The sequence below is a fragment of the Apis cerana genome, linkage group LG14 (assembly GCF_029169275.1).
Source record: "Apis cerana isolate GH-2021 linkage group LG14, AcerK_1.0, whole genome shotgun sequence".
Taxonomy (NCBI): Eukaryota; Metazoa; Arthropoda; class Insecta; order Hymenoptera; family Apidae; genus Apis; species Apis cerana.
Window position 1 is genome coordinate 10,248,312 of NC_083865.1, and position 26,831 is coordinate 10,275,142.

Consider the following 26,831-nt stretch of genomic DNA (forward strand, 5'->3'; position numbering starts at 1 on the left):
CAATCATTTGTCAATATAAAAGGATATTATCTCGTTTACGATAACAAACGGTATAAAAAACAATACAATATCTTTCTGTATAAAGAGAGAAAAAAAGTAATAATTAAAAAAATAAAAAAAAAATAAATTCAAAAATATTTCGTAACCGATGAATGGTTGTCAATAAACGCCATCTTATAATAATATAAAATTTCTTGAAAATAAGAAATGCACTTACAGTTTTCAGCATACTTCTTTTGTAATTGAAATCTCCAATCGTCGTCATCTTCTTATACACAATAATTCGTATTTCGTATTCGAAGAAATAATCATCGTTAAATAAAAAATTGAACAAACTTCCGAAACATACGTATTGTACGAAAGATCGTACGACATCGATGCGAAGACAAACATTGAAATGATTTCACGTTTTATTTTAAAGGATCCTTCTTGATTCATAAATTATGGAAAAAATTCAGGTAAATAACGAATCCAATAATCCACGATTTATGCTTTTTAGTCATGAATGAAACCAATCGAAAGATCGAAAAAAGTCTATTTACATTAAAATGCAACAAATCGCACAAACTTCACTTCAATTTCTTAAATTATAAACACGCAATGATTCAAATTAATATTCTACTATTCAATTAATATTTTTGAACAATAATATCTTCTATATTAAATTTTTTTCTGTATTTTTGACAAGCTTCTCGCACTTGTTTTTACACTTCAATACGATATAATCTTTTCAAATTTTAGTACGCGACTCTGCCACCAGAGACACGATTAACTCAGGAACGTAGCATGTACGATTGGTACCCGGAATACTATACATGTTATAAAATTTAATTGATCAAAAAATAAAATCATCGAATATATAATTAATTGTAATCACCAATACATATTAGATGGCAGGAATAATTTCAAGATTTCGCAAAGTATCAAACGAGAGTGTCTTCTTTTTTATTGAATTATATATAATTCGTTTTTGGAAAATATGATATATATATATATTTATATATATATATATATATGTATATAATATAACAAGAAATATAATTAGAGTGACATGAGTTCTATCAAATTGTCCAGCTCTCTATGATGTTGTGCATCTTTGGGTTGGTAGTATAGCTCTTTTGTTTCCACCATACGATTCTTAATTGAATTCACCTTCTCGGTCACCTTCACGATGCATATGCATACGAATTCTCCGATTCGTCGTAGGTTTCTTTTATTATTTCTTTTTCCCTCCCACGCATACTCATTCACTCATTTCATCGATCATCTTTTTCCCCTATGCAAACTCTTTGAGGATCAGTATATACGCATATCCTACTATCTTCTTCTTATACGTATATTTCTCTTTCTTAAATTATATAAAAATACGAAAAAATCTTCTCCTTATATAAACTTAATATAAATTATACAATATCTTTCATGTAAAAAAAAAAAAAATAAAGATCAAATGTTTCTAATGAAAATTGAATCTCTCTGAGACTCAAAGAGTTAACATCGTATCTCGACAAAGTGCTCTAGTTTAAATCTATCGGTGAATACATTTGAATCTCTTCTTTAATAAATATATAATGTATATATTCGACCGATGCATTTTTGCATTTATCCAGGATAAGAGACGGAAAGATATTCTGCACATAAATCTCAGTCCAAAAGAAAATTCTAAACTATAATATATTAAGCATAAAGGCACAGCCATCGTTTGCTCTTGTTCCACGTGATATGTCGAACGGAAAAGAAACATTCAGACGTGATCTGAAAATAATGCAAATACGCAATGTGCAGTGTTTTACTCGACTTTTATCCTGGTCGTTTCCATTGTATATTCAGTCAAGTTCAATTTATATTTTCAAATATATTCACCACATCGGGACATCGCGCTCATTTATAATTGTCGATGATAAAACAATCTTGCGAGATAACTTTTTCTTTTTTCTTTTTTTTTTTTTTCGCTTAACAATTAGACGTCGAATTCACGCCAGCTAACATCTAAAGAGATCGGTAACTAACGAATCGACGTCGTTTTCTGCGTCCCGCACAGTGTTCGATGAATGAAATCATAATGAACGCTATCAGAATCAATTTAAAAAGATTACCGATCTTCGATCTAACGGGCTACTTACAAATGCCTTACGAGAAGAGGCGGGAGGAAGTTGCCAGAACTTCTTTCTCGACAAGATTAGAACTGAAAATCGTGAAAATTAAAAAAAAAAATATACATATATATAAATGAAACACGTTAATATATTTTGAAATTATTCCTGCCGCTTCTCGCACGACAAGAATTTTCTACGACGAGTCGTACGGATAACAATTGAAAAGTTCAAAATACACTCCCCACGTGGACGAAAAGTTTCAGCCGCGTGCCGTGTAGCGTTATCGAGGATCGGTTAAACGCGCGCAAAAATGAATTAATTTTCAGGCACACGGCTACACTTAAACGCTAACGAGTCTTTGACGAGTGGCGACGCAATCAACGGAAGGTGATCAGGAAGATGCGAGGATCTTCAAATTAAAAAGCTTCGAACTTTCATACGTACTTTCTCTCTCTCTCTCTCTCTCTCTCTCTCTTTCTCTCTCTCTCTCTCTCTCTCTCTCTCTCTCTCTCTCATCAATTTTTTTTATTCTCTTCATTCTTCGTCCTCATCCTCTCCCTCTCTCACACACACGAATTCTTTTTTTTTATTTTTCTTTTTTTCTTTAAATTCTCTCACTACCGTCAATCTCCTTTTTTCCCCCTTAATGTTGCATACAAAAATAGTAGGAAACGAACGTGAAGTCTTGTAAAGTTACAATGACTTTATCACCCGTTCTTTTCGATCGTACATAGTTTTTAATATTTCCTCGAACTAATCATTTGCCGGGCAAATGATACACGCACTCTCTCTCTTCTCTCTCTCTCTGTCTCTCTCTCTCTCATTCACTCACTCACTCACTCACTCACTCACTCATTTTTAATAATAGCTCAGGCGAAATTACAAAAAATCACTTGTGAACAATGCTCGATGCATATGCTGATCACCTCGAAAAATTTCAAATCGTTCTCTTAGATCGCTTCGAATGAAAATAATACGCACGTATATAAATAAAGTAATTATCAGTGAAACGTTTCTTCGTAACGTGTTTCATTGAGCGGAACGAATTACTGAAGGCATTGCAACCGGGCACAACAGCAAATGCATCGAGTATTCGTGAAAAAAAGCGCATGCGAGCGAAATGAAAAATAAATAAACGTGACTGTGCAATTACAATCATGACTTTGGTTCAGCTTTCTCGGTTGCACGACGTAAGCGCGTAAACGTATCCTGCAAATAACGCTCTTCGCCCAGATTAAATTATATAAATATTGTTTCCCCTTTCATCATCATTTCCTCGCGTCAATCGTATAGATATACTTGATTAAATACGAAAATAACGAATATTAAATATACGACTGAATAATTACATTTGAAAACAATGATCACTCGAAGATCACGTGACGATAAGATGGTGACGAACGATACTTGCAGGTTTGTTTCTCTCGATACCTCTCGATAATTTTATTTCACTTTTTTTCTTCTCCTTCCGTTTTTTTCTTTTCTTTTTAATCATATATCTTTTTTTTTTTTGTTTTTTAGAGAGATTCGTGAACTGTTTTCTTTTTTTTCTTTTTTTGTTTCTTTTTGTTTTTCTTTTATAGGTACAATTATCTTCGTTAACCACTACGACGACTTTAGGTACAGTTAAACCACTACTTTTGTTGTGCGCCCATCTCTTTATAATTGAAACATTGGATAATTCTAATCTGCTTAATATTTATATTCTGCTCAGGTCTCTCTCGTTTCGTCCACCACTCTCCCTCCCTTCTTTCCCTTCCCTTTTCCCTTCTTCTTTCTTTAAAATCTAGAGGTTTTAATTAAATTTATCACGCTTTCCCGTCAAGAAAGTAGTGCCTCTCTTTCGCGTCGCTTGGTACAGGGTATAGATAAAAGGTCGCGGTGCGCGCGTTTTTTTTTTTTTTTTTCGTCAATTAAATTCTCAATAAAAAGATAGGCACACCCTTCACCTACGTCCTGAAGTACAATCACCGTAAGCGAAGCTTCTGGATGGATTCCACTTGGTATTTATTTCTCACGTGGAACAACGTACGTCACAGCCTCGTCGAAAAACTTAAATTAAAGAATGATATATTAAAAAATGATTTTATTGATGATAAATTGTATAAATTAAATTATAAATTGAATGTCTTGTTCTTTTCTTTTTTCCCCCTTTTTTTGACCGATCGATACAAAATAAATAACGAGGCGAGGATCGACGCACGTTGATCCACAGATGAATTTTTTTTTCACAGACGGAGACATTATTAATTACGACGATCACGCGTCAACCATCACCGCTGCCAAACTGATACATATATTGCTTCTTCGCAGAATTTGGGCATGAAAAGTATATCTAATTACATAGCTCGGATATCTAGATAGGATCCAGAAGCGTGCTGTGAAGCTTGGAAGACGAATCATAGTTACTGTGTATATATGTATGTATGTATGTACGTGTGTCGTGTATATAAAGCGCCCCGTTTCATTTTGTTCCTCTCGCGAGAAGGAAATCATGTTACGTGAAATAAATCGTGCGCGTCGTTTTCCCGTTTTTTTATCGGTTAAAAAGTTCACACATCAATTCCCTATTTACGGACAATAAGAACGGAAAAGAAGAAGAAAAGAGAGAGAGGGAGAAAAAAAAAAAAAACTCTTTTTTAAACGCATGCGAGGCAGGTTTTTTTCTTCTTTTTTTCCTTTTTTTTTTTTCTTTTTTTCTCCTGATACTAAGCTGTGATGGTTTCGCGCTACTTAACTACTTGTGTCGAACTATAGATATAGATAGACCCATGTATACTGAATACGTTTACATTTTTATTTTTTTTTTTTTTATTTCTTCTTCACGAGCAACAATGTCAACTTGTACTAAAGTAATCGTCAGAGATCAGAAGCGTCAAGGATTTTTCTTTTTTAGAATGCAAAATATCAGGGAGAATTATTGAATGAATTATGCCAGGGGGGGGGGGGAGAAGAGGGGAAAAATTCTTTCTATCCAATGTTTTTTCTCCCCCTGTGAAAACATTTTCGTCAAGCAATTACTTATTTACAATAAATCACTTTGCGAAATATATTCGACGATATATACCCTCATTGGTTTTGAATGAAATAGAATTAAAAGCTTTCTTAATTCATAAATCCGTAAAAGGCCGATAATGTGAAAAATCTTTTCGATATACAAAATTGAGGTAGCAAATAATTTCATTCTGTCCATGAATCACAACTGGCAGCAATTCTCTCTCTCTCTCTCTCTCTCTCTCTCTCTCTCTCTCTCTCTTCCTTTCTTCTTTTCTTTTTGTTTTTCTCTTTTTTGATCGTTTTTTTTTGTTTTTTTTTGTTTTTTTTTATACTTTTTAATTTCTTTAAGATTAACGCAACTCTTTGGTGGCAGTACACAGAAGAATCAGTGAGCAATGATCATTCCCGATAGAACGTAGAACCGATCCAGAGATTCTAATTGGACAGCGATGCGGTACTATTGTAAACGTACTCAGTAACGTGTATTATAATACTCGTATATTAGTTTTATCGTTATTTTAAATGAGGATTCCCTGGTCGGTCGAGACTGATCCGTAGAACGGTCCAGAAAATCCATGCGTATATATCTGTGTTCACTTTAAAAGTACCTTTTCTTAAAAGTAAATCTCACATTCATATAGTATCTGTAAAACCGCGATTAAAATATCTCCAGATATAATATAATATACTGTATATATAATATATAATAATTGTAATAGTTAAAATTCTGTTCAGTAACTCTGTTTGGTGTGTACGCCACTGTGTCTATCGTGCCCTTATATGCCAAAAAGGAGAGAGGAGAAAACAAAAAAAGAGAAAAAAAAAACCGCACATATTATCCTTCTTTTGTACACGCATATACATTTTCCTCCTATGTCTTCCCCTTTCTGTTGTTTTTTTGAATAATAATCAGATTTTATTATTAAGTCAGTTATGAACGAATTCAATTTTTTTTTTCTTTTTCTTCTTTCTTTCTTTTCTTTTTCGCTTTCCCGTTATTTTCATCATTCTCCAGGTTTTATCAAAAGGGATGTATAATTCGTTTTTTTTTTTTTTACGTTTTATAGTTACATTTCTCTTTCTTATTTATTCCTTTCCCGATTTGTAACAAGTTTGAATTTCCTATTAGGTGCTGTATGCTTTTTATATCTCTCTTTTTTCCTTAGATATTTAATCAAAAGTATTATTAATATTTAATAATAAGAATCGTGTATGTATAGCGGTAAACCACGAGCTGCTCATTCGGTTCTTTTCAATCGGCTTGTTTCAACGATTCAATTGTCTTTTCTTTTATATCCTCCATTCTGCTGATCCTCCATTCAACATATTGGCCCAAGTATTTAATATTGTACGAGTTGGTTTCGACGGGTGATTGTCACCTTCACGGTCCCTGTAATTAAAAAATTATTTCTGAGAGTAGCGCTGGTTCCTATCATCGATCCACGTCGATACAATGCCAGTGAATTATTGTTGTGCAAATCAGGATTGCGTTAAACGAGTGTCTCAGTACGTCAGAAATATCGATAATAACTGATCTAAAGCGTATTTCCACACATATAAATATCGCACGATCGAGTTGCAAGTGTTGTGTAGCTGTATCTAGTATCAAAAAAACAAACGAACAAACAAACAAAAACAAAAGGAAAAAAATAAAAAAATTGTCATTTTCGAATCAAAGATCCATCATGACGTTTCTGTTTCTGTGTACGTTCCGATAATATCTTTCTAAAAAAAAAATAATAATAATAAAAAATTAGATCATTGTGCAGCAAACATAATATGTTCGCGTCATAGATGAGAGAAAGTAAATATTCTTACAGAAACCTGTGCGCGTGAGTGTGTAAGCGTACAGTGCCACAGTCGAATGTGCTCTGAAAATGTATGCTTCCTATTTTTCTTTTATTTCATCGAAAAAAGAATGCAACAATTTTCAACCAATTTGCTGTCAAGCTTAAAGCAAAATAGGAAGCAAAATATTCCAGCCACATTTTTACACGAACAACAAATATCGACAAAGCGAAATCAACGCATGTGAAGAAGCACCTATGTAACAATATGTAGATAACCGTGTGTATTCTTTTTTTTTTTTTTTTCGTAGTATTTTATACTGAAGTTCTGTACCTTATATCATATTGTCTTCCACAGGTTTCGCTTTTAAGGAGATACAAGAACGTGTCAAAAATTGTGTCACATTTCGTTCTTTATAAGCGGAACAAAAATAGAAAGTAACAAAACTTTCAAGCAACGTACCGAGCGAACATCTAACCAATTAATATCGGTAATATCGGTTCTTACCTTCTCTGATATCTTTCGGAACGTTAGACGAAAGCGGCATGGAAGGAGTCTGATAAAGATTGGGCCGCGCGCCTGTTAGTGGCAACGGTGTTACTTTGGACCTAATTAAAAACAAATTAACGTTATCACTCTCCCTTTTTTTTGCATTTCAATATTGCAACGATAACGCGCAAAGCAACTAATTTTGAAACTGATCGAAATCACCTCTGTTTACGAATTTTCTGATTTCTCCCATCGAACGATGTGGGTGTACCAGCGCCTGAGGTGTTCGACGAATAAGAAGGAGGTCGATACGGTCGTGGACAACCTTGAACAACAGGTGGTGATGGTACTGGTGCATATTGCAATCGTGGGTTAGCTGGCACTGCGGGATGCATCAATCTCATATCTCCTGCGAAGGGATACGAAAAATTCAAATCCGTAGATCGACAAAAATGCTAATTCTAAAACTATATATATATATATTATACCTTGGACAATATGGACACCCTGATACATTGGCAGTGGGTAGCGTGGTTGGGATTGTGCGCTTCTGTCCCCGCTCCCACTTCCGAACAACTCGTGTGCTGGAGTCGGTGACCTGCTCGTTTTCTGAGAATTACCTGGCGTTGAAGCTCGAACACCGGCAACGACCTGAATAATAATAATAATAATAATAATAGTCGAATGGTTGAATATAAGATTTTTCTCCATTTCTCGTGCAACAGCACAACTTACGGGAACATTTTGCCTAAACACGAGATTGGGAACCAGCGCAGGAGTCATATAAGTTCCAGGAGGCGCTGGAGATGTGCCATTGTGTCCGACCTGATGACCAAAAGTCCCATTGGATACCATCGTTGGCGGTGGATAGCTGCCGGAGTTGACATACATCAATGGCACCCCAGGCATCTATGTATTGATTACAGGATATGATATTTATACGTACTTTTACTCTGGTCTAATAATAAATATTTTAAAATTACATGCCGCCGTTTGAAACAATGCCTATTTTTACCTGATTAGAATTTGGAGTATTTGGTGGTGTTGGTACTCTGTACATGACAGGTGGTGGTTGAATCGTCGTTTGATTCGGTGGATAGTACGTAGGGACCATGTGAACCGGTGGCTGATACGTGTAATCCCCTGGTGCTGGTGTCACTGCGGGCATCGAGTTGTAAGGGACTGGATAAGTACCCACGTAATTAGCTAAAAAAGTATACGAGGAAAACGTTAAATAATATTTATTACATAATTTAGAAATACGCGATAACGTGCGCAATAATAATTCAGAAAAATCTTAGAAAATCTACCTACAATTCGATTGGCTCGGAGGAGTCATAGTTTGTGCATTGAATGAATAATTTGCTGGAAATCTTTGTTGCTGGTGCAACTGTTGTCTATCGGCTGGACCTTGGCTAACCGAAAGTGCCGCACCAGGTGGAGGTACGAAGTACATTGTTTGTTGCGGCTGGAAAATAATACAGAAGATAAAAGAGTTGATGCGAAATTATATGAAAAAATACATATATATATATATATATAGAATAACGTAACAGTTCATACCAGTACGGAATTAGGTGGTGGTTGCCAATAATTTTGCGGCATCGTCTGCACATTTTGCAGATTCGTTTGATTCGTAGTAGATGGTTGCGGTTGAGGGTAAGAGTGCGGTGGCGTAGAATGATTATCACCAGTTACACGTTGATCGTAGATGCTCATGCCCATAAAATATCCGGACAATTCGGTTATCTCCGTTGTCTGCGATACTGGTCCTTGCTGTACAGGTACTGCTGCATAATTCGCGTAAACCGAATTCTGGTTAAATACATCGTTCTGGCCATTGTTTTGAACATTCGTTTGACTCTGACTCGGATGGGGGGCCATCATCACAGTCTGTTGTCCCACATGGGGTGGTGGATAGACACCCTGGTTGAACGGTTCTGAGGTAGGTACGTAGGTCGCGTATGTTTGAGCTGCTTGGTTGTGATTACAAGTTTGCACCGTCGACGACGATTTGACTAGAGTTTGTTGCTGCTGCGGTTGCGGCTGTTGCTGTTGCTGTCGCAATGGTCCTGGATTATCTCGAGGTGGTGGGGTGAACGGCAAACTGGGCGACGTTGCCGAGTTCGTCACGTGGGTCACTGTCGTTACATTGTTGCCACCGTTGTGCTTGTTAGATTGCGATCTCTTTCTATTCTCGTTTTTACCCGTTACTTTGGATGGCTCGGATATTTCTACGATCTTCGCGGGCGACACGTTGTCGTTTCTGTCGTTCTCGTGAGACAACGAAGCTGTATAAAATTTAGGTGGATTCTCCGGATCGAAGCGATAAATCGAACCATCCGGATTCGTGTACGGTTGATTCGTTTGCGGATTTATAATTATGCTACCAGGCGGCACGCTCGATATACTGGTAACCGCCCACATCACCGTCTGATTATTCGATTCCGGGGAGGCGAGATCCTGACTAGATACTTGGGTATGACTGCAGGTCATCGTTGCCACGGGGGATGGCGATGGAGACGGTGATATCGTGGCATCGCTGCGCTGGCTTTGCGACTTATAACCGCTACTCGAAGGGCTAAGCCGTGAACACATACTAGCACCTGAGTCTGCAACAGAACATTCAATGTTCTAATTTATATACGTCTATTTGGATATTTTTGTAAAATTTAAATCAACACACACAAACACACACACACGACGACGACGACATATACACACAAGGAAGAGACACACACACACAAGGAAGAGACACACACAAAGAAGAGAATATTTGAAAAGAATTTAAGAAGCAAACCTTGCTTCATGAGACGAGCTCCTGCACTATGAGTAGATGTAACACTGTCTCCTCTAGAAAGCATTCCTCTGGTATAACCACCGAAGCTAAAGGACTTGGAAACGGATGGTCTCAGTACCGAACCCCGACAAGATTCCCTTCCGTCTAAAGATTCTCCTTTCAAGAGCTTCGTTTGCCTATCGTGTATATATATATACATGTACATATATATATATAGATATAAGTAACATGATCTCGTTGTTACTTATTACTCGACGCGTTAATAACGCAATAATATATAACTTTGATTCAGCAGGATATTCACCTCATGATCGTGTGATCCGACGGATGTAACAAACGATACCTCGCAGAGGCGTCGGAGCTTTCCGAGGAGGACCAGTAAGGCCAGGACGTAACCTCGCTGCTCTCCCCGCTGCTATCCTTAAATATCCTTCGCCTTGCGCGCTCGTACTCCTCCTCCCTCTCCTCGAAACTCTTGTTCTGCCGGCAGTAATCGCCCGACAATCTATCCGGCGACTTGAAGTTGAAACTGTCCTCGAACGAGTTCGAGTCCCTCTTCAGTATGCTTCTCCTCGGTTCCTCGGATAGTATCAAGTCGTCCCTTATGTGCTCCTTGAAACGGGTGTTCGGTATTCGCACGTTTTTCGTCCTCGTCACTATCACGCTTGAACCGGACTGATCGACGTTGTGCTCCATACCGAAGTAAGCGGCCACGCGGTGCACCAACATCCTGTTGTACGAGGACATGTTCGGAAACTTGTGGCAGACCTTCTGCTTGTCCCTCGCGAACTCTATCAGATCTTTCTCGATTTTCAACAGCACCGTTCTATCCTTCTGATTCCGATTAATGGTCTCGGCGATGAAATGTTCCAGATCTATCCCTGTGCTGTCCGTATACAATTCCGTACTACTATCTGCGAAGAAAAAGGATTCGTTGTTGACGTCGTCTTTTTTTCTTTTTTCCCTCCCTAAAAATTCGACGAACGAATGGATGCTCGATACGAAATATACACGCATATGTACAGGATAAAGGGGATTTTAGCCCCAGAAAGCTGATCAATTACGAATTAAGGACGAACCTCGAGAGAGGCAAGGGGAGACGCTGTCGAAACTACCCTGGGAAGAATTCTGATGTCTCAACTTGTGCCGCGAGCCAGGCCTGCTGCTCACGGACAAGGTATTGCCGCACTGAGTCGACGAGCATTGGCTGTTGCAAACGCTCAACGTGCTCGGCCTACGTTGCTCCGACTTGCAGTGCTGATGATTCTGCGCCAGGTTCGTGCTCTTGGGCGAGTGCTGGAGCGGTTGGCCGGACTTCGACGGGGAAACAGGCGTTTGAAGTAAACCTGGACGATCGTTTTGATTGTTCTTCGCGCAGTTATTGCATTTCTGGACCGCGTGGGGCGTTCCCGTCATCTTGGAACTCCGCTGGCTCTCCGCCGACTTCCCCCCACCATTCGTCGGCGACGTTTGATTATTCTTTGGCGAGTGAACTTGAGAGGGACTAGATTGACCTGCGATCAGGAGAAACGTGTCTGTCTTCGTGTACTGTTTCTGTCTGCGGTGGGGATAAGAAAGAAGAAGATAATCGCCGTTAAATCTCGCGACTCGACATTAAGGGGGGCGAAGGGGGAGAAGAGGGTGGGGGCAAGCCATTTGTTACCATTTCGTGACGGAGTTCGGTAGGTGGGTGAGGTGGCTGTGTTACGCATTTGCTTCGGGGACTGATTCGGGCAAAGATTGCTGTTGAACATCGGCTCGTTGTTATTGAGCTTCGCGTTAGCGGAATTGGGAGACAGGTTTCCAACGAACTTCTTCTCGCCGTCGACCGATTGCGGGCTGTGCGGGGACGATGATGAACCGTTGTTGTGCGCCTCCCTCGGGGGAGACGTCGACTCTCTCATAGCATGGCTCCTCACCAGTAACTTCACTTTCGTACTCGTCTAAAAATTATATTTCACGTTCGTGCTTTAAACCGCCACCGCGATTAACCATCCGGAAAATTTCCTTTCCTCTCTTTCGTTCTTTCTTTTTCTCTCTCCCTCTCTCTCTCAGAACCTTCACGCGCATACACACACAACACGTACCCTGTTGCGAAAGTTTTTGTTCTCTGTGTCCGATTTGTTGTCGGGGGGGCAGGAGGGTGTGCCGCCACGATGGTGCGAATTCGATGCGGGAGAGGAGCCGACATTCGGATTGGCATTCCCGTCCAACATATCCGGCTCCGTGCTGTTCTGATACGACGCGTTCGAGCCACTCGCGACGAAGCCTTGCCTGGAGGACGGCAGCGTGGGCATACCTCCTCGCACCACCACCGTGGGACTGTCAGGTCGGCTGTGCGACCTGCTGCCTTTATGCACCACTATACTTGGTACTGCAAACAAAACCCACCTCTCACTTACGAATCCTGTACGTATTCTTTTCGAGCGTCTTGGCATGCCCAGATTTTTAAAAGAAAAAGAACAAAAAAAAAGACAAGATTCGTATTTCCCAATATAATTTCCGAATCGGCAACGCACGTAACGAAACGAACGGATTAATTCGAATTGGAAAGATTTCGTCTGTGTAACGAATCAAGATTTGAAAGAAGATGCGAAGAAAGAGGAAGAGATAGATAGATAGATAGATAAATAGAGAGAGAGAGAGAGAGAGAGACGTAAGATCATGAGCGTGAATAACACTTACTCTCCAGGCGGGCCATGTGTTAAATGCGTCATGGGGTTACGGTGCAGACTCTGCAACTGGTGGGTTCAAACAGGTGCAACTGGGTTAGTACGTGAATCTTTCGGGTGGCGTGCAGCTCGTGGGGCTGATACAAGGAGCCAAATCACTGCACGTCCACCTTCCAACATCGTACACTCTGTAAGCAGATACAACACAACGAGTCATGACTTTGTCAGGAGGGGGAAAAAAAAGAAAGAAAAAAAGAAAGAAAGAACGAGGGGAAAAGACGTGAAAATTTGATTATGTATCGTTATAAAATAAAAGAGAAAAAGAGAAAAAACGGATTGATATTTATGGATACTTTTCGATTTTCCCATTATTTGAGGTAATCGAATATTTGTTTGTTGATCAGAGCTTTAATTTCGTGCATGCAAGCGGTGACAAAAAATTACGTCAAGCGAGAAAGAAAAATTTCTTCTCTCGAACAGATCGAGAAATATAATTTTCACGAGGGATCAAGTTGTTTGCAATAAATTATCGTGTATACGATTAGATTTAAGATCGCGAACACCATAAGTACGAAGGCGGTAAAAGCGTCCAGTTTATAGCGAGATTTATAAATTCGCAAGTAACAGAGATATTTCCCTCGATTTCGTACAATCTGCGCTTCGACTTGTATATGTAATCCTCTATCTCTATCTATACGATAGAAAAGAAAAAAAACGATGTCGACGAAGGAATGAATCGGCGTGGTAAAACCATAACCAACCTCCAGAGACCAATCTCCATGACGATTAATCGACAAAGAGCAAGAATCATTGCGACGAAGTGAATACCCGAAGGCAACGGTTATTTCTTCGTTTGAGACATCCTTTTTTTCCTTTCTCTCTCTCTCTCTCTCTCTTGATCAAAATTAAACTTATTCTCACTGCGTTACACGACAAATCCTGCACAATTCACTATTCGATCATCTGAAATCTATTTCCTTTCACACGTATATATATATATATATATTCACGATTCTTAATTTTTCAAAGTTATACTTGTCACGCTCTAGAAATTAACAGAGAAAAAAAGATGAGAATCGAGAGAGGGAACGACAATCATTCGAGCTTGATAAGTGCATTCAGATAGGTCAGTTCTCTGAGCTTCACGGATAGAAGACAGAGGGGAACACGTTTGCAAAAGGACACGTAACGAAATTATCGTCAAGACGCGAGATCGATTTGATTTTTCTCCTCTCTAGGTACAACGGCGTGCAACGCCAGCCCATGATTCGATCTTTCTTAAATTCAATTCGACGGAAGGTTAATGCGGGTCAATGCGGGTCCAGGGATCGATCAATTCGATCACTCGCGAGATATAGATCGCTCGAACGATTCGACTCGATCGTCATCTTCTCCGTTATACCAAATTCTCTTCTCCTCCTCCTTCTCCAAATTAAATTAAATTAAACTAAAATCACGAGTGCACGAGAATTACTTTTTCTTTTATGCAACGTACGCATAAAACAAATCTCGAGATCGAAGATGTACGTGCGCAAGAGATGCCCAACGATTCGCAGGATCCATCGTAGATCACGTCGACCTTCCACCCGCGATTCCCTCTCGTTTTCTTTTTCTTTTTTTTTTTTCGTACCGTGAACCGAACAAACGAACGAACGCACGCACGCACGCACGCACGCACGTTGGCCGGGCTCCACGGCGTCTCGAAAATAGCAGTACACTCTTTCTTTCTCCGTCGAGGGGCCTCCGATCTCCTTCTTCACGAGTCCGAACCAACCGTCACCGCGTTCCTTTTTTCACGGTGACGATCCATGCTCTCGCCCGCGAGACGACACACCGACACCGCCATCATCTTCCGGCGGAAGAAGGGGAAATATGTGTGTATGTGTGTGTGTGTGTGTATGTTGTGATGAAAAACTCGAAGGGAAACACGAGAAGCGAAGAGGAGAAAAAAACTTCCTCGCCACCGAGGAGAAGGAGGAACAATCGAAGAGAGAGAGAGAGGGAGAAAAATGGAGGGAAAAAAGAGACACAGCACGCAGAACACGAGGAGGAAGAGAAGGAGGCAAAACGTAGGAGAGACCTGGACCAGCCACAATCTATCTATCGCGCGTGCAACGATACGTCGCCACGAAACCGCTTTGCGCGAGAGACTGAGAGAGAAACGTGGCGCGGTCCCTCGATTCGCGAACTCGACGAGGAGAGCGGTATCGAGAGCGCGCGAGACGGACTCGGGTTAGAGGGAGGGACGGAGGGAGCGAAAGAGAGAGAGAGAGGAAGGGAGGGGGGAACAGCAGGCAGAGAAAAGGAGCCAAAGCGCGAGAGAGGGATGGAAAATGTCGAAAAAGCGGAGGCACGAGCAGGGGAGAATTGAAAAGCAAAAGATAAGAGAGGAAGGAATACGGACGAGAATGGAGATCGAATGGAGGAGGAATGGTTTTGAAGGGAGCAGGATAGAAAGAGAGAAAGAGAGAATACGTGTGTCGGGCAAGTGCACGCGTGCGCGTGTTTCGAGTGTACCGGGTGTCGAGTGAGTCACTGTTCCTCGGTTGTGATTTTAATCGCACGATATCGTTATGATTTGTAATCTTTTCCATGAAATTTCTAAATTCTCGGAAACTCTGGCCGTATCTTGAACAGAATCGAATTTTAAACAGGATAGAATTTTAAAATAAGAGCGTGGCGTGATCGGTACGGTAGAAATTAGCAGGGAGGGGATATGCGAAAGACGGAAGATTTTCAGAGATTTTCCTTCTCCTTTCTTTAACGGAGCAAATTAGAATCAGAATTACCAAATAAACCCTTTCTTTCAAGACGAAGTAGACCCTCGAGGGTATGTCGTACTTGGAACAATGGAAGAAAGAAACAACGATAGAAATAATCGATATAATTACTATTAACTATTCCCGGACGTGTGCACCAATCACACGATCATATAGCACGGTTGAAAGTTACAAATTGCCTGGCAATGCACACGCGAGCCTGAACCGAATAAGAGCCAGAGAGTGGTCAATTTCCTCGATACGATTCAACCGTTGCTTTCCTTCTTCCCCTTCAATCTCCCTTTCTTTTTCTTTTTAACCTAACACAATCCCAACAATCGAAAGTTCCGTTGAAAAATCTCGTCGTTGCGTGAAAATTTTTCGAAAAAGAAAAAGAAAATAAATAAAACTATTCTTTCAAAATCCTCGAAAGCTCGAAATGAATTCGATCGAAAAGTCGATATTATCTTGCCGATGATCGCACGTACGTACGACAGGACCCGTGAATTAGAACTCGCTTTAACAACTTTTCCCTATCCCTACGCGTTCGGCAGAGTCATGTTCCCGTGGAAACTATCGTATAATTTCTTAGGAGTAGTATACATATAGATATACACACATATATATATATATGTATATATATATATACATACAGTGGTTTCTGCCCGTACACGTGTATCGCCGCGAACGGTAACTATGATCCGTATAACACGCCCAAGCGTAACTAGGTCGTGCACCTCTGGTATCCCCTGGAATAATACAGGGTGTTCTCGTTTGAGGAAAGAATAACTGGGTCTTCGATGGCCCTGGTTCGAACTAGAAAAAGAAAAAAAAAAAAAAAAAAGAGGAAAGAAAGAAAGAGGAAGGGAAAAAGATACAGAGTTTTCTTGGTTCGAATATACGACGGTTCGAGGTTGGACGTTCTTTTCGACGACTTCCGACACGCGATACGTCCGCAAGGCTATTCCTCCCGATGACGCATCAGAGGTATCGTTCCCTGGGATGACAACGGAGGGGGTGGCAGGGCTAAAAAAAAAAGGGCGCGTTTCGCTTACGATATCACGTTGCGCAAATATTATTTTGCGCTTTAAAAAAAGAAAAAACGACACACGATGCTAAAAATAGATTAAGGTTTGGACTGGGATCGGTCTTCGATGATGGAACAACTCCTAGGAGGAGATGATCGTTCGCTCGATGCAGGGATAAAAAAGATACGCGACGAGAGTGGGTCAAGGATTAACCCTTTGCGTTCCAGGCCTCTTTTCCCTCGGCCGAACGGTTTCCTGCGTTCGATCAATTCCTTAGCCAACTTGAAATGATTTCAACCGATCTATAAAATATATTTTCTATTTCAATATTTTACAAAGAAAGGAAATCATATAATTATACCGAATATCGAAGCTTGTATCCGTGCGATATTCTAATAAAATAAGGATACAATTTACCAAGATGCATCCTCACGGTTTGTGCCAGGTATCGCGATAAAATGTCGCCCGATGCCTTTCACCTTTCTCATTTCGTTGAGAGCAAGCGTTACTACTCCCGATAACGTGCTCTCGCATTCACATTCGTCCATTTTCTTCTTACTTTTACCTTCCTATTATCTCTATTTTCACCGCTACTTTCTCTCTCTCTCCTATCCTCTCTCGAAATCTACTCTCGTTTCATCCTTGCCAAACTGTTTGAAAACTTTGAAAATTTGAAAACACGATTCCTAAAGTTAGGCGTGAAGAGTCGATTGGAAGGATTCGACACTTTTAAAAGCGGTCAAACGCAAATATACAAATATTGTCGGCGTTCGAAGCCAGTATTGCGAGCCGCAAAGGGTTAATCGTTCCGTGAAATCGAATAACAGTAACAATAACAATTACAGCATTAGACACTCGTCTTAAAAAAACGAGCCGCGCTTGGAGGAGAGCAATCGGGCCGAAGGAAGGAAGGAAGGAAGGAAGGAAGGAAGGATATTTTCGCGCGCTCGCGGAGAAGCCAATTCCAGGAAGTAACCCAATTCCTGCGGGAGGGATGACCCAGCCACGAGGAGGCGGCCGGTAGGATGTATATTCCGCAGGAGGCGGGATATATGGGGGAGGTTAGAGGCCGCCAGGGGAGTACGTTCGGTTTAGCGATACGTGCCAGTCCGATGCACCCCTTGTCGCCATGGAAACGACCTACTCTCCCTGGACAGACGCATCGGCCACCCTCTGCGTGTTAAACATTTCGAATAAGGATATCTCTTTTTCGAGGACTACCTCCTCCCCTTCCTCTTCTCGAGAATTCATCAGAGATCGATCCGATTTCTTCTTTTATTTCGAAGCAATTTCACCAGAGATTTGTTTCCACGGGCTAATAATTAATGTACCGTTTTTATATACAACAATCGATAAAACGTATTCCTTTCCAAATCCCAAAATCTCCAAGATTCTTTGTATTTACACGCGGCGAATTTGTTGTATGCGCGGGGAAACGTTCTCCAAGAATCGGGAGAGAAAGAGGAGGAAGGAACAAGTTATTCCACTCCCCAAGATCGAGGAAAGTTTTTTTAATCAGAGTGGAAAAAGGGGTGAATTTCGTGAAACGAACTTGGTGAAAATTTGCCACCGCCGGGCGCTTCTTCTATAAATATCAATCCCGGAGAGATCCTCCTCCTTTCGAGACGTTAAAGTATCCGTCTCTTCTTTTTTTCCCGAATGAAGGAACAAGTTTTCCGACGATTTTCCCGCAGAAAATTTGCACGGATAGCTCCCTGCTCGTTCAACGCACATACACGTACACACATTTCGTTCGCAACTATTTAATCGCCGATCCGACAGTCTCTGCCAAACTCCTTTGGCACGGGATCCTCGTCGATACGTGTCTCCTTTAGTCGGTCAGTTTTCGTTTTCCCTCGTGGAGATTAAAAACAGTTGGATGATTTCGAAAAAAATCCCCCCCAAAGATAGCCTAAAAGCGACCAAAACCGGGGATTTGACGCGGCGATAAAAATCCTGCGATCCCCTCCGATTTGAATTCGAGCAACGATATCTGGAAATTATCGATCATTCTTCCCGGAAATGCCGGTGCACGACTGTTCGAAACGAGTCGAGAAAAGCGAAAACAGCTGAATAAATTTGTACCGTCTAATTCCCTACCACTCTCGCGGATACGGATCACGATCCCCGAGGCAGCTGGTTGCCAGCTAAAAAAGACAATGAAGAACCTCTCTCTCTCTCTCTCTCTCTCTTGGCGATGTTTCAACATATTATTTTAGTTGTATATCGTCGTGACGACACGTCGATCCCTCGTTACGACATTAAAACGATCATTGACGTACGCGGCTCCCTTGTCAATCTTGATTATACCTCTTCTTCTTTCTTTTTCGCTCTTTCAAGAAACCTTTCGACGAGAAATCAGAAGAATCGGATGGATGGAAACTTCTTAATCCATTCTCGATCCAATGCTTGCCTATACGCTTGGATCATCCGCTTTAAGAAAGGATCGATCGAATAATATTTAATATCCTTCGAAATAAAAATAGGAGCGTGACTATTCTCGAATTAATTCATTCGAGTCGCCTTGCAGATTTCTTTCTTCTTCCTCTCCTTTTTATTTCATGGGAAGGAAGAACGGGGGGCGCGGCGGATAAAGTGGGACACGGAGCGAAACGAAATGATGGGGAATCGGTTCACCGGACAAATTTTATTCGGGTCAACCCGTACACCGGAGTCGACCCGGGTGCGGAGGGTTGGTGAACTCGTGACCTATATTCCGGCAAATAGGGCAGAAAATAAAACGGCAAAGGCGGATCGAGTTCATCCCGTAAAGGTGCTTTCACACTTCGAGAAAAAAGAGAAGGAATACGAAATTCCTCTTCCTCCTTCTTCATATATATTCTTGAACGTTGATAAATTGGATTATTGACGCCGTTCAAAGAGACTTGGATCGAAGATATTTCTTTGAATCGAGTTTTTCTTTTCAATTACTGTTTCAATTGTTTCTCGAGCATATACAGAAATAAATTACGCGGTGAATCGGATTACAATTACGAGTCTCCCTGTCTGGGAGAAACAAATGCTTTGAGAATACGGAAGAATATTAATAGCAGCATTTGATGTAAGACAAGTTCAAAGGAAGTTCTATTCAATAATGCGACTCAAAGATTCGGAAGAACATGTCCATAAACCGATTGCTCCTCAAATGGAAATTCGAATGGAGAAGTTGATAGAGAAAAGGTGTAGTTCGATCGAATCATCTCTTGCTTTCCGATCTTCTAATCTCTTCTTGCACGATATTAAGCTCGCATCGTGAAAAAGAAAAGGAAGAAAAGATCAGGCGCAAATCGATCGCCGATCAAATCGAGATACAAATCGGTGGGAAAAAGAAAATCTTTCAGGAGGAATGCACCGTGAGAAACGAGGAGGAATTCGCCTCCAGAGAGAGAGAAAGAGGTAAAGCGTTCGCGAAAGATTCGTGAAAGCACGCGGAGTTGCTTCCGTGTTGGTCCCCTTCCGCTATTTATAATGAAAATATTTTCACGATGCCCAACCACTGCTACTACGTATCTATCGATATATATCTCGGCTCGCATTTAGCATCCACGTCCATCGATCTCTCCACGCCTTTTTCCCCCCTCCCACTCCCCCTTCTCGGGCAGAGAATCAATGCTCATCGCAATTGCCATGTTAGATGTTAGAAAGAATAATTTTCGTAATCATTATCAATTTCGAGGGGGTCAATCCCTTCTCTCTATTTTATCATTCATCGAGTTCAGATCCGATTCATCGGATTTGCTATCGATACGACAAGAAGAATTCACAACGGAAGTTTTCCACTCGAGATACTTCCCTGCTTATTAATTTCGAGGAAAGGAATTCAAGAATCGAAGCTTGGGGTAAAGAGAGGATGAGTTAGAGAAGCAACACGTGCCTTCCCCTCCCCCTCAGTTTATAAATTCACGGACGGACGATTAGGAAGAATATCGTGAAATTGAAAGCGGGAGAAGCGGTTTCGGCTCGATCAATACCGTATTCTCTCTGTGGTTCCTTCTCTGTTGCATCTCGACGGTTCTTCTCTCTACAAATCGCAATGGAAATTAGTACCGTCTTCTGTGCAGAAGACGGAAAATAATATCGTATGATTTCGAGTTTCCATTTCAAATTGCTCTTTTCTCCTTTCTTTTAGGATTCGATAAAATCTAGAGATCGAAGGGAAAGTTGCAAGATCAAATTGGAGGGAAGAAAACGAACTTAGGGAAAGCACCCTGTTGATTCCCAGTACTGTACTGGTGAACTGTGTGAGGAGCGAATCGCGTATGCTCCCGACGAGAACCGGTCAATTTTGGCCCTGGTCCAGATCTGACGTCAGGCTAGCGTCTGACGCCAGCATCAATGAAAGAACGTGAGAGAGGAAGCGAGAGGGAAGAAGCTCGAAACGGTTGACAGGTTATATCTCTCTGTAGGCCTCTGAACCAAAAATAACGCGGGTGTTTTAACACCGGGCCGATCCTCACCGAAAGAGAGACTCCTTGGCCGTGCGATAGATAGATGGCCATCACGCGGATTAGATTCGCAATTCCTTCTTCCCCTCCTTTGCGGTGCAAAGCTTTAGGATAATTTTTCGCAGGCTGAAACGTAGCTGGCACTCGCGAATCGTTGCAAAAGAAATGATCAATCTGTGAAAAATGATTTCAGTCGATGCGAACCGAGGACGAATAATGTTCTAATGAATGTTCTTACGGTTCGTTTATATAGAGGAAGAAGAGGAAGAAGAGGAAGGTCGGAAAGGCTTTACGTTCTGCGGACTGACGTTGCATTATTCAGGTTGTTATACAGTGCAGTTAGATCGAGTGAAGGTTCGATGATTCACGTGAAAGAAAACGTGAACGCTTGTCCCTCTCGATCGAACATCAAGCTGGTTTCATATCTGAAAATATGATTCCAAGCTGGTTAATTAAGGGGAGAATCGTAAAATAATAAATTTAATATCGATAGGTGATATCTATTAAAATAAATTAAGATGGAATTAATAAAGGACATAATAAAGAAAGAATAACGAATCGAGTCGTTTCGCCATTTGTGAGGAAAGCTTTAACCGTAATCACTTGAGAAACTGGCCAGTTGATATGGAGTTGCATTTATTCCTATTGATATTCACAAAGACAACTTCAATTATTCCATGAAAAATTTAACAGACACGTGCAACACGGTCATTGTATCTTCCGATCTAAAGGCTGAATATCGTATGATAGGGATGAGTAAGAGTAAATTTCCGGTCATTGCCCTTGTTTTCCAACGTTTATGGAATTTCTCTCTCTCTCTCTCTTTGTTCGCGTTATATTTCCTTACGTTGGGAAAATTTCATTGGATCGTCGATAAGATCTAGAAAATTTTATCTATGACGAATATTAATCATTTATTAATCATCGTGTCGAGTTTGTTCCAATTTTCTGCGAATTTCTCTTGATCCTTCTCAGAATAAAACCGCAACTAACAGTCGATCGAAAGTTCAACCTTCCAACGAGTACACGCGACCATGAAATATAAAACATGACGAATCAACTATAATTTATTATGGTATCATGATGTAAATCCATTCGAGAAAATCTCTTGTTCATTTTCGAGAATTTTTTACCACGTTCTCTCTCTCTCTCTCTCTTTTTCGTCGACACAGATTTAGCAGATTGCCGGTATTCCACGATAAAAAAATCTTATTAAATGTCAACCAAGTACCCTTATCCGGTGTAATATCCATTCTGGTCTCTCTGATTATCAAGCGGGGGGGAAAAAAAGCTATTAAAATAGACCCACAGTTATTAAATTGACTAAGCGAAGAAAAGTTCGGGCGAAGAAAAAATTTCTATTATGATCAAGAAATTGATCGACCATCAAATCTGATTATATCTCTTAGAATCTGGAAATGAATAGAAAATTATAAAGGAAAAAGAAACTGATGACAGGGATTAGTGAATTAGAGAGGTTGTGATTTCAAGCAATCGTCTCCTTAATTGAAAAATCAATTTAGAGTTTGTGTCCCCGTTAAAAAAAAAAAAAAAAAAAAATGATTATGTCACAACAAGCGCTCTTAAATAGTGAAAATGATTGCTTTTACCGAGGGAAAGATTAATGATGTAACGTGACCCTGTTCGCCTGTTGGATGACTCAGAATTCATACCCAAGGAACGATATTCTTCGGAATAACGACATAATTCTAAACTTCGTCGCACGTGTATTCCTCTTGCGATTCGATAAAACTTGCATATCGATGCTTTTTTTCTTTTCTTTTCTTTCCTTTTCTCAAGTTGCACCATTTCGTCGTAATCGTTTCAATGAAAAAAAAAAGAAAAAATATTGTTACGATTTTTGCAATGAAAATTATCGCTTCTTGTGTTGCGCGCTCTTTGTGAGTAAGTATGAGAACAATAAAAATTGTATCATAAAGCAACGACGCACATTTCTTGGATATCGTGGGTGTAGGAGGATACAAAGCTAACAACTCATCAACAGGGGAAAAACTGTTAGAGGAGCAATTCCGTTTTTCTTATAGAACTCAGGCACGCTACCTTGCTCGAGGGTCACTGCAAATACTTTTTATCTCCTTGCTTCTCGAGGAGGTTCTCCTACACGTCTTGTTATCTACTATATATCGAGCCTTTATCAACGACCAACGATTACTTTTATTTATCGTTCCCATAGAAGAGAGGTTATCCTTAATTACCGTCGACATAAATTCATCGTTGGAAATATTCTTCAACTTTTACTTTTCAAGACGACTCTCAATATATCTATATTATTATATATTAAAAAACAAAAAAAAAAAACAAATTATCTTTCAAGTCTCTTGAAACATTTCTTGGAAATTTCTTTTGGAATTAATATAGAGGAAAGAAATCAAAATGGAATAAAAAAAGAGTTACAATCGCGGTGGGCAAAGATTCGGTAAAAGCTCGCGTCATGTGCGAATCATTGAGGCCGACTAGTGAACTTGACCTTCACCTCGAGCCCACGACTACCTTCGATCGAATTTCCATGCTGGTAGGCCGGGAATTCCCCGAAAGAAGGTTAACAGAACATTCTTCAGCGGCACGTGTGTGATGCTACAATAAGATGGAGTGCGAAACCGGGGTTGGCGTGACTGTGGTCGTCCAGTGGATTCGTCGAAGAGGAGTGATTTGTGTGCAGGCTAGCCGAAAATCGGCCTCCCTTGGCCGCCGCTCGTAATTCGTCTTAACTCTGGGCATCGATCGATCCGAGTACGATTCGGCCCAATGGTGAAAGCATTCGAGCGAATCCCGCGTGAGTCATCTCGTTTGTTCGCTTCTGCGATGACCTTGCTGGATAAAGAACCGTGCACTGCAACGCGAAGACTATTTATGTTAGCCGGTAGGCAATAAGTGATTTTCATCGACGTTTAATCCTTGCGCCGATTATGACACGCAACGTAGACCACTTTCAGTGAAACGAGACTTCTCGATTACCGCCGAGTACGGCACAATATATAAATACGATCACACTATGTTTTCTTCGCATCTTTGATCCATTTTAATAACCGATCACTTGATATACCACAATTATTAAATTTATTTGTAAATATAATCCTTAAAATCCTTAGGGTAGATTATAAACCAATAAAACTATAAAATCCTTCGAGTCAAAGATCAAGTATATATTCGCGATAATAGTAATATCCAATGAACGAAAGGATGTTTAACGGATGAAAGCTGTCAGTTGATCGATAAGTTAAAAAAGAAAAAATCTCGAGGCCCTTTTACTCAACGATAATTACTCGTCGCATTTTTTTATCCGTGTAAATTTCCAATAAAGACAAATCTAGAAAAAGAAACCATTTTTTCTAAGTAAATAATAAGTTGAAAATTCATCTACAGTCAGATAGAATTGGATTAATTGTCATTTGATTTAAAACAATATCTGTGATTGTTTAACGCGCCAGCATAGAACAATACACAGTTTGATAATGTGATAAACAGAAAACTGTATAAATATCCCGAGGTTGCACGCAAGACGACGGAAAAAAGCCTTGTTCCTCTGGACGTGCTATGTGTTACAGGTTCTTCAAAAATAAACCTGCACCACGTGTAGCCTTGATCCTGTGCACGCAACGTTGCATACACATGTGACACGTAAGCGTAACAGCAACATACGCACGTGCACCACAATCCACAAGATTGCATACCATCGATACATAATATGCATTACTAGTCAATTTATAGATACGCTCGTTCCTAAATCCTTCGCTAATCTATTACCGTAATAATTTTTGATTCTCCAATTTACGGATCCATTCGTGTAATGTAGACTCATTTTGAACTCTGTAAGTATATACTGTAAGATTTCTGAAGGCTTATTATATTGAATATGATTCTAATATTAAAATTTTATCTATTGAAGCGATTGAAATATCATAAATTCCAAAAACTGAATTAAAAGAATGATATTATTGTTACATTGTTATATTATATTATTACAAATCAGCAATCAAAATGTTAACTAAACTAGGTGTAATCAAAAAAAATGCGTTTTATAAACAACATGAAATCCATGATTTTCTTATATCTATGACATCACGATAAGAGGACTACCAGAGTACATGAAATCAAAGAGAAAGAGAGAAACAGAGAAAGAGAAGGCGGGGATGAAGTGAAGTCATAAAAGTAGGGCAGTAGTGCGGTAGAGCAATCAATAGAGGTCGGATCATGGTGGGGGATGGGGGCATTAAGCCACCGTGAAATTTTGGCATGCCCTAAGAGAAGGGATATTTTGACTTCTAAATTTAAAAAAAAAAAAATCACTTTTTCATAATTTCATCTTATAATAATAACATTAAATTTTTTTTAAATTGTCCTTTCCATATGATTAGAAAAAATCATATGTATTTTCAATATATGAAAAATTTTTTTATTAATTTTAAATTATTGTGAATGTTTGTAGCTTTCTAAAAAAAAGCATATTAATAAAGAAATATATGTATAATAGAATGATAAAATATATTTCATTTTTTAAAAAAACACGAAGTATATATAAGAACCACGTGTTACTTATTTTCCCGCGAAAATGATGAAATATGATGAATATGTGAGCAGGTGTATAGTTTGATGTGCTAATTATTTATCAATTTTATTATTAAATTGGAAAAAAATATAATTGTATTATACATAGTGTCAACAATTTAAATGTTTAAGCACAAATATTTATATATATATATATATATATGTATATATATATATGTATATTCTAGATATACATAATATATATATATATATATATTCTTTTAATTTATTTTTATTATGCATTAAGTCTTATATGTATAATTAAAACTGATGAAATATTAATCTCTATTATTGAAGAAGTTTAGAAACAAATAACTAATGATAAACCAGAATTTTAATGTATTATCGATTTTGATCGTCTTTTTTTCCTTATTGTTTATAAAGATAAATTAATAAAGTTAATATTAACAATATTATACACATAATAGTGTTACACATAACTACTACATACACATATTTGCATACCTGTCGATGTATGTTCTATTCGTAAAACGGTTCAGAATATTATACGTGAAGAGGTTATGATGCACGAAAAAATATAAAAATGAATAATTCATACATTTTATCAAAATGATTTTATAATAAAACACGACACAAAATTATTAAACAATTAAATATGCAATTATAAATTTTTGATTCTTCAATGTATACAAATTAATGATATAATTCAATGGAGACACCTAGTGGACTTTATAAAATGTTTCTCACTGATTAAAATGTACAAAAATCATCCTGAAAAACGTGCTACTCTATCTAAAACGAGCTACACATCAATTGGCACATGACAAATGAAGCTAAGTGTAATTAATGAATAAATGCTCACCTGGTTCTAAATATACGCACGACACAACTTCACCATTTCACCAATTTTTCACTGTACTCGATCGCGTATTGTTGTCCTTTGCTTTTTTTAAATGTGCATAGTGGATTAGTAACGCTATCTGTTTTTACTTATTAGTATTAAACGAAACATTATTTAGATGGCAGCACAGATGCTTTTCATAGATGTCTCTATCGTATATAACAATATTTAAAATATTTCGATTTAAATAATGCCATTTCTTAAAAATTAGTTTAATTTTATTTCTTTATTTTTGTAATAATAGTATTAGTAGTTAATATTTCATTATTTTCATGCAAATAATTATTGGTTAATATAAAATTGAAAAAAAAGCTCGTTTTCATATTTTTAAA

The 26,831-nt window shown here is 39.1% G+C and overlaps 1 protein-coding gene across 11 annotated transcripts; it reads right to left on the reverse strand.

The window, feature by feature from the left end:
* Positions 1-921: 921 nt before the first annotated feature.
* On the reverse strand, positions 922-26,600 carry LOC108000995 (cAMP-regulated phosphoprotein 21). Of its 11 annotated transcripts, XM_062084803.1 has the most exons (16): positions 26,461-26,600; positions 12,853-13,027; positions 12,255-12,541; positions 11,831-12,110; positions 11,247-11,681; positions 10,472-11,135; positions 10,168-10,343; positions 8,931-9,979; positions 8,682-8,835; positions 8,383-8,573; positions 8,103-8,276; positions 7,856-8,018; positions 7,590-7,776; positions 7,386-7,486; positions 7,212-7,241; positions 6,260-6,480 (listed from the first exon to the last, which is right to left on the reverse strand). In XM_062084803.1, the coding sequence occupies exons 2-15, from the start codon at positions 12,866-12,868 to the stop codon at positions 7,213-7,215; spliced, it is 3,906 nt and encodes a 1,301-aa protein (XP_061940787.1). In that variant the 5' UTR covers positions 12,869-13,027; positions 26,461-26,600; the 3' UTR covers positions 6,260-6,480; position 7,212. The 11 variants fall into 11 exon arrangements, with proteins under 11 accessions (XP_016917249.1, XP_028524083.1, XP_028524087.1 ...); XM_017061760.3 differs by lacking the exon at positions 7,212-7,241 and having other exon boundaries at positions 922-6,480; positions 10,472-11,081; XM_028668282.2 differs by lacking the exon at positions 7,212-7,241 and having other exon boundaries at positions 922-6,480.
* Between the last annotated feature and the right edge of the window lie 231 nt (positions 26,601-26,831).

Bases quoted from the DNA above. Each gene is read 5' to 3' on its own strand.
- LOC108000995 (XM_028668282.2), bottom strand. The intron at 8,277-8,382 runs GTAAAAATAGGC...ATCAATACATAG, and splicing joins ATACTCCAAATTCTAATCAG to ATGCCTGGGGTGCCATTGAT. The intron at 6,481-7,385 runs GTAAGAACCGAT...TTTTAATTACAG, and splicing joins TCCGAAAGATATCAGAGAAG to GGACCGTGAAGGTGACAATC.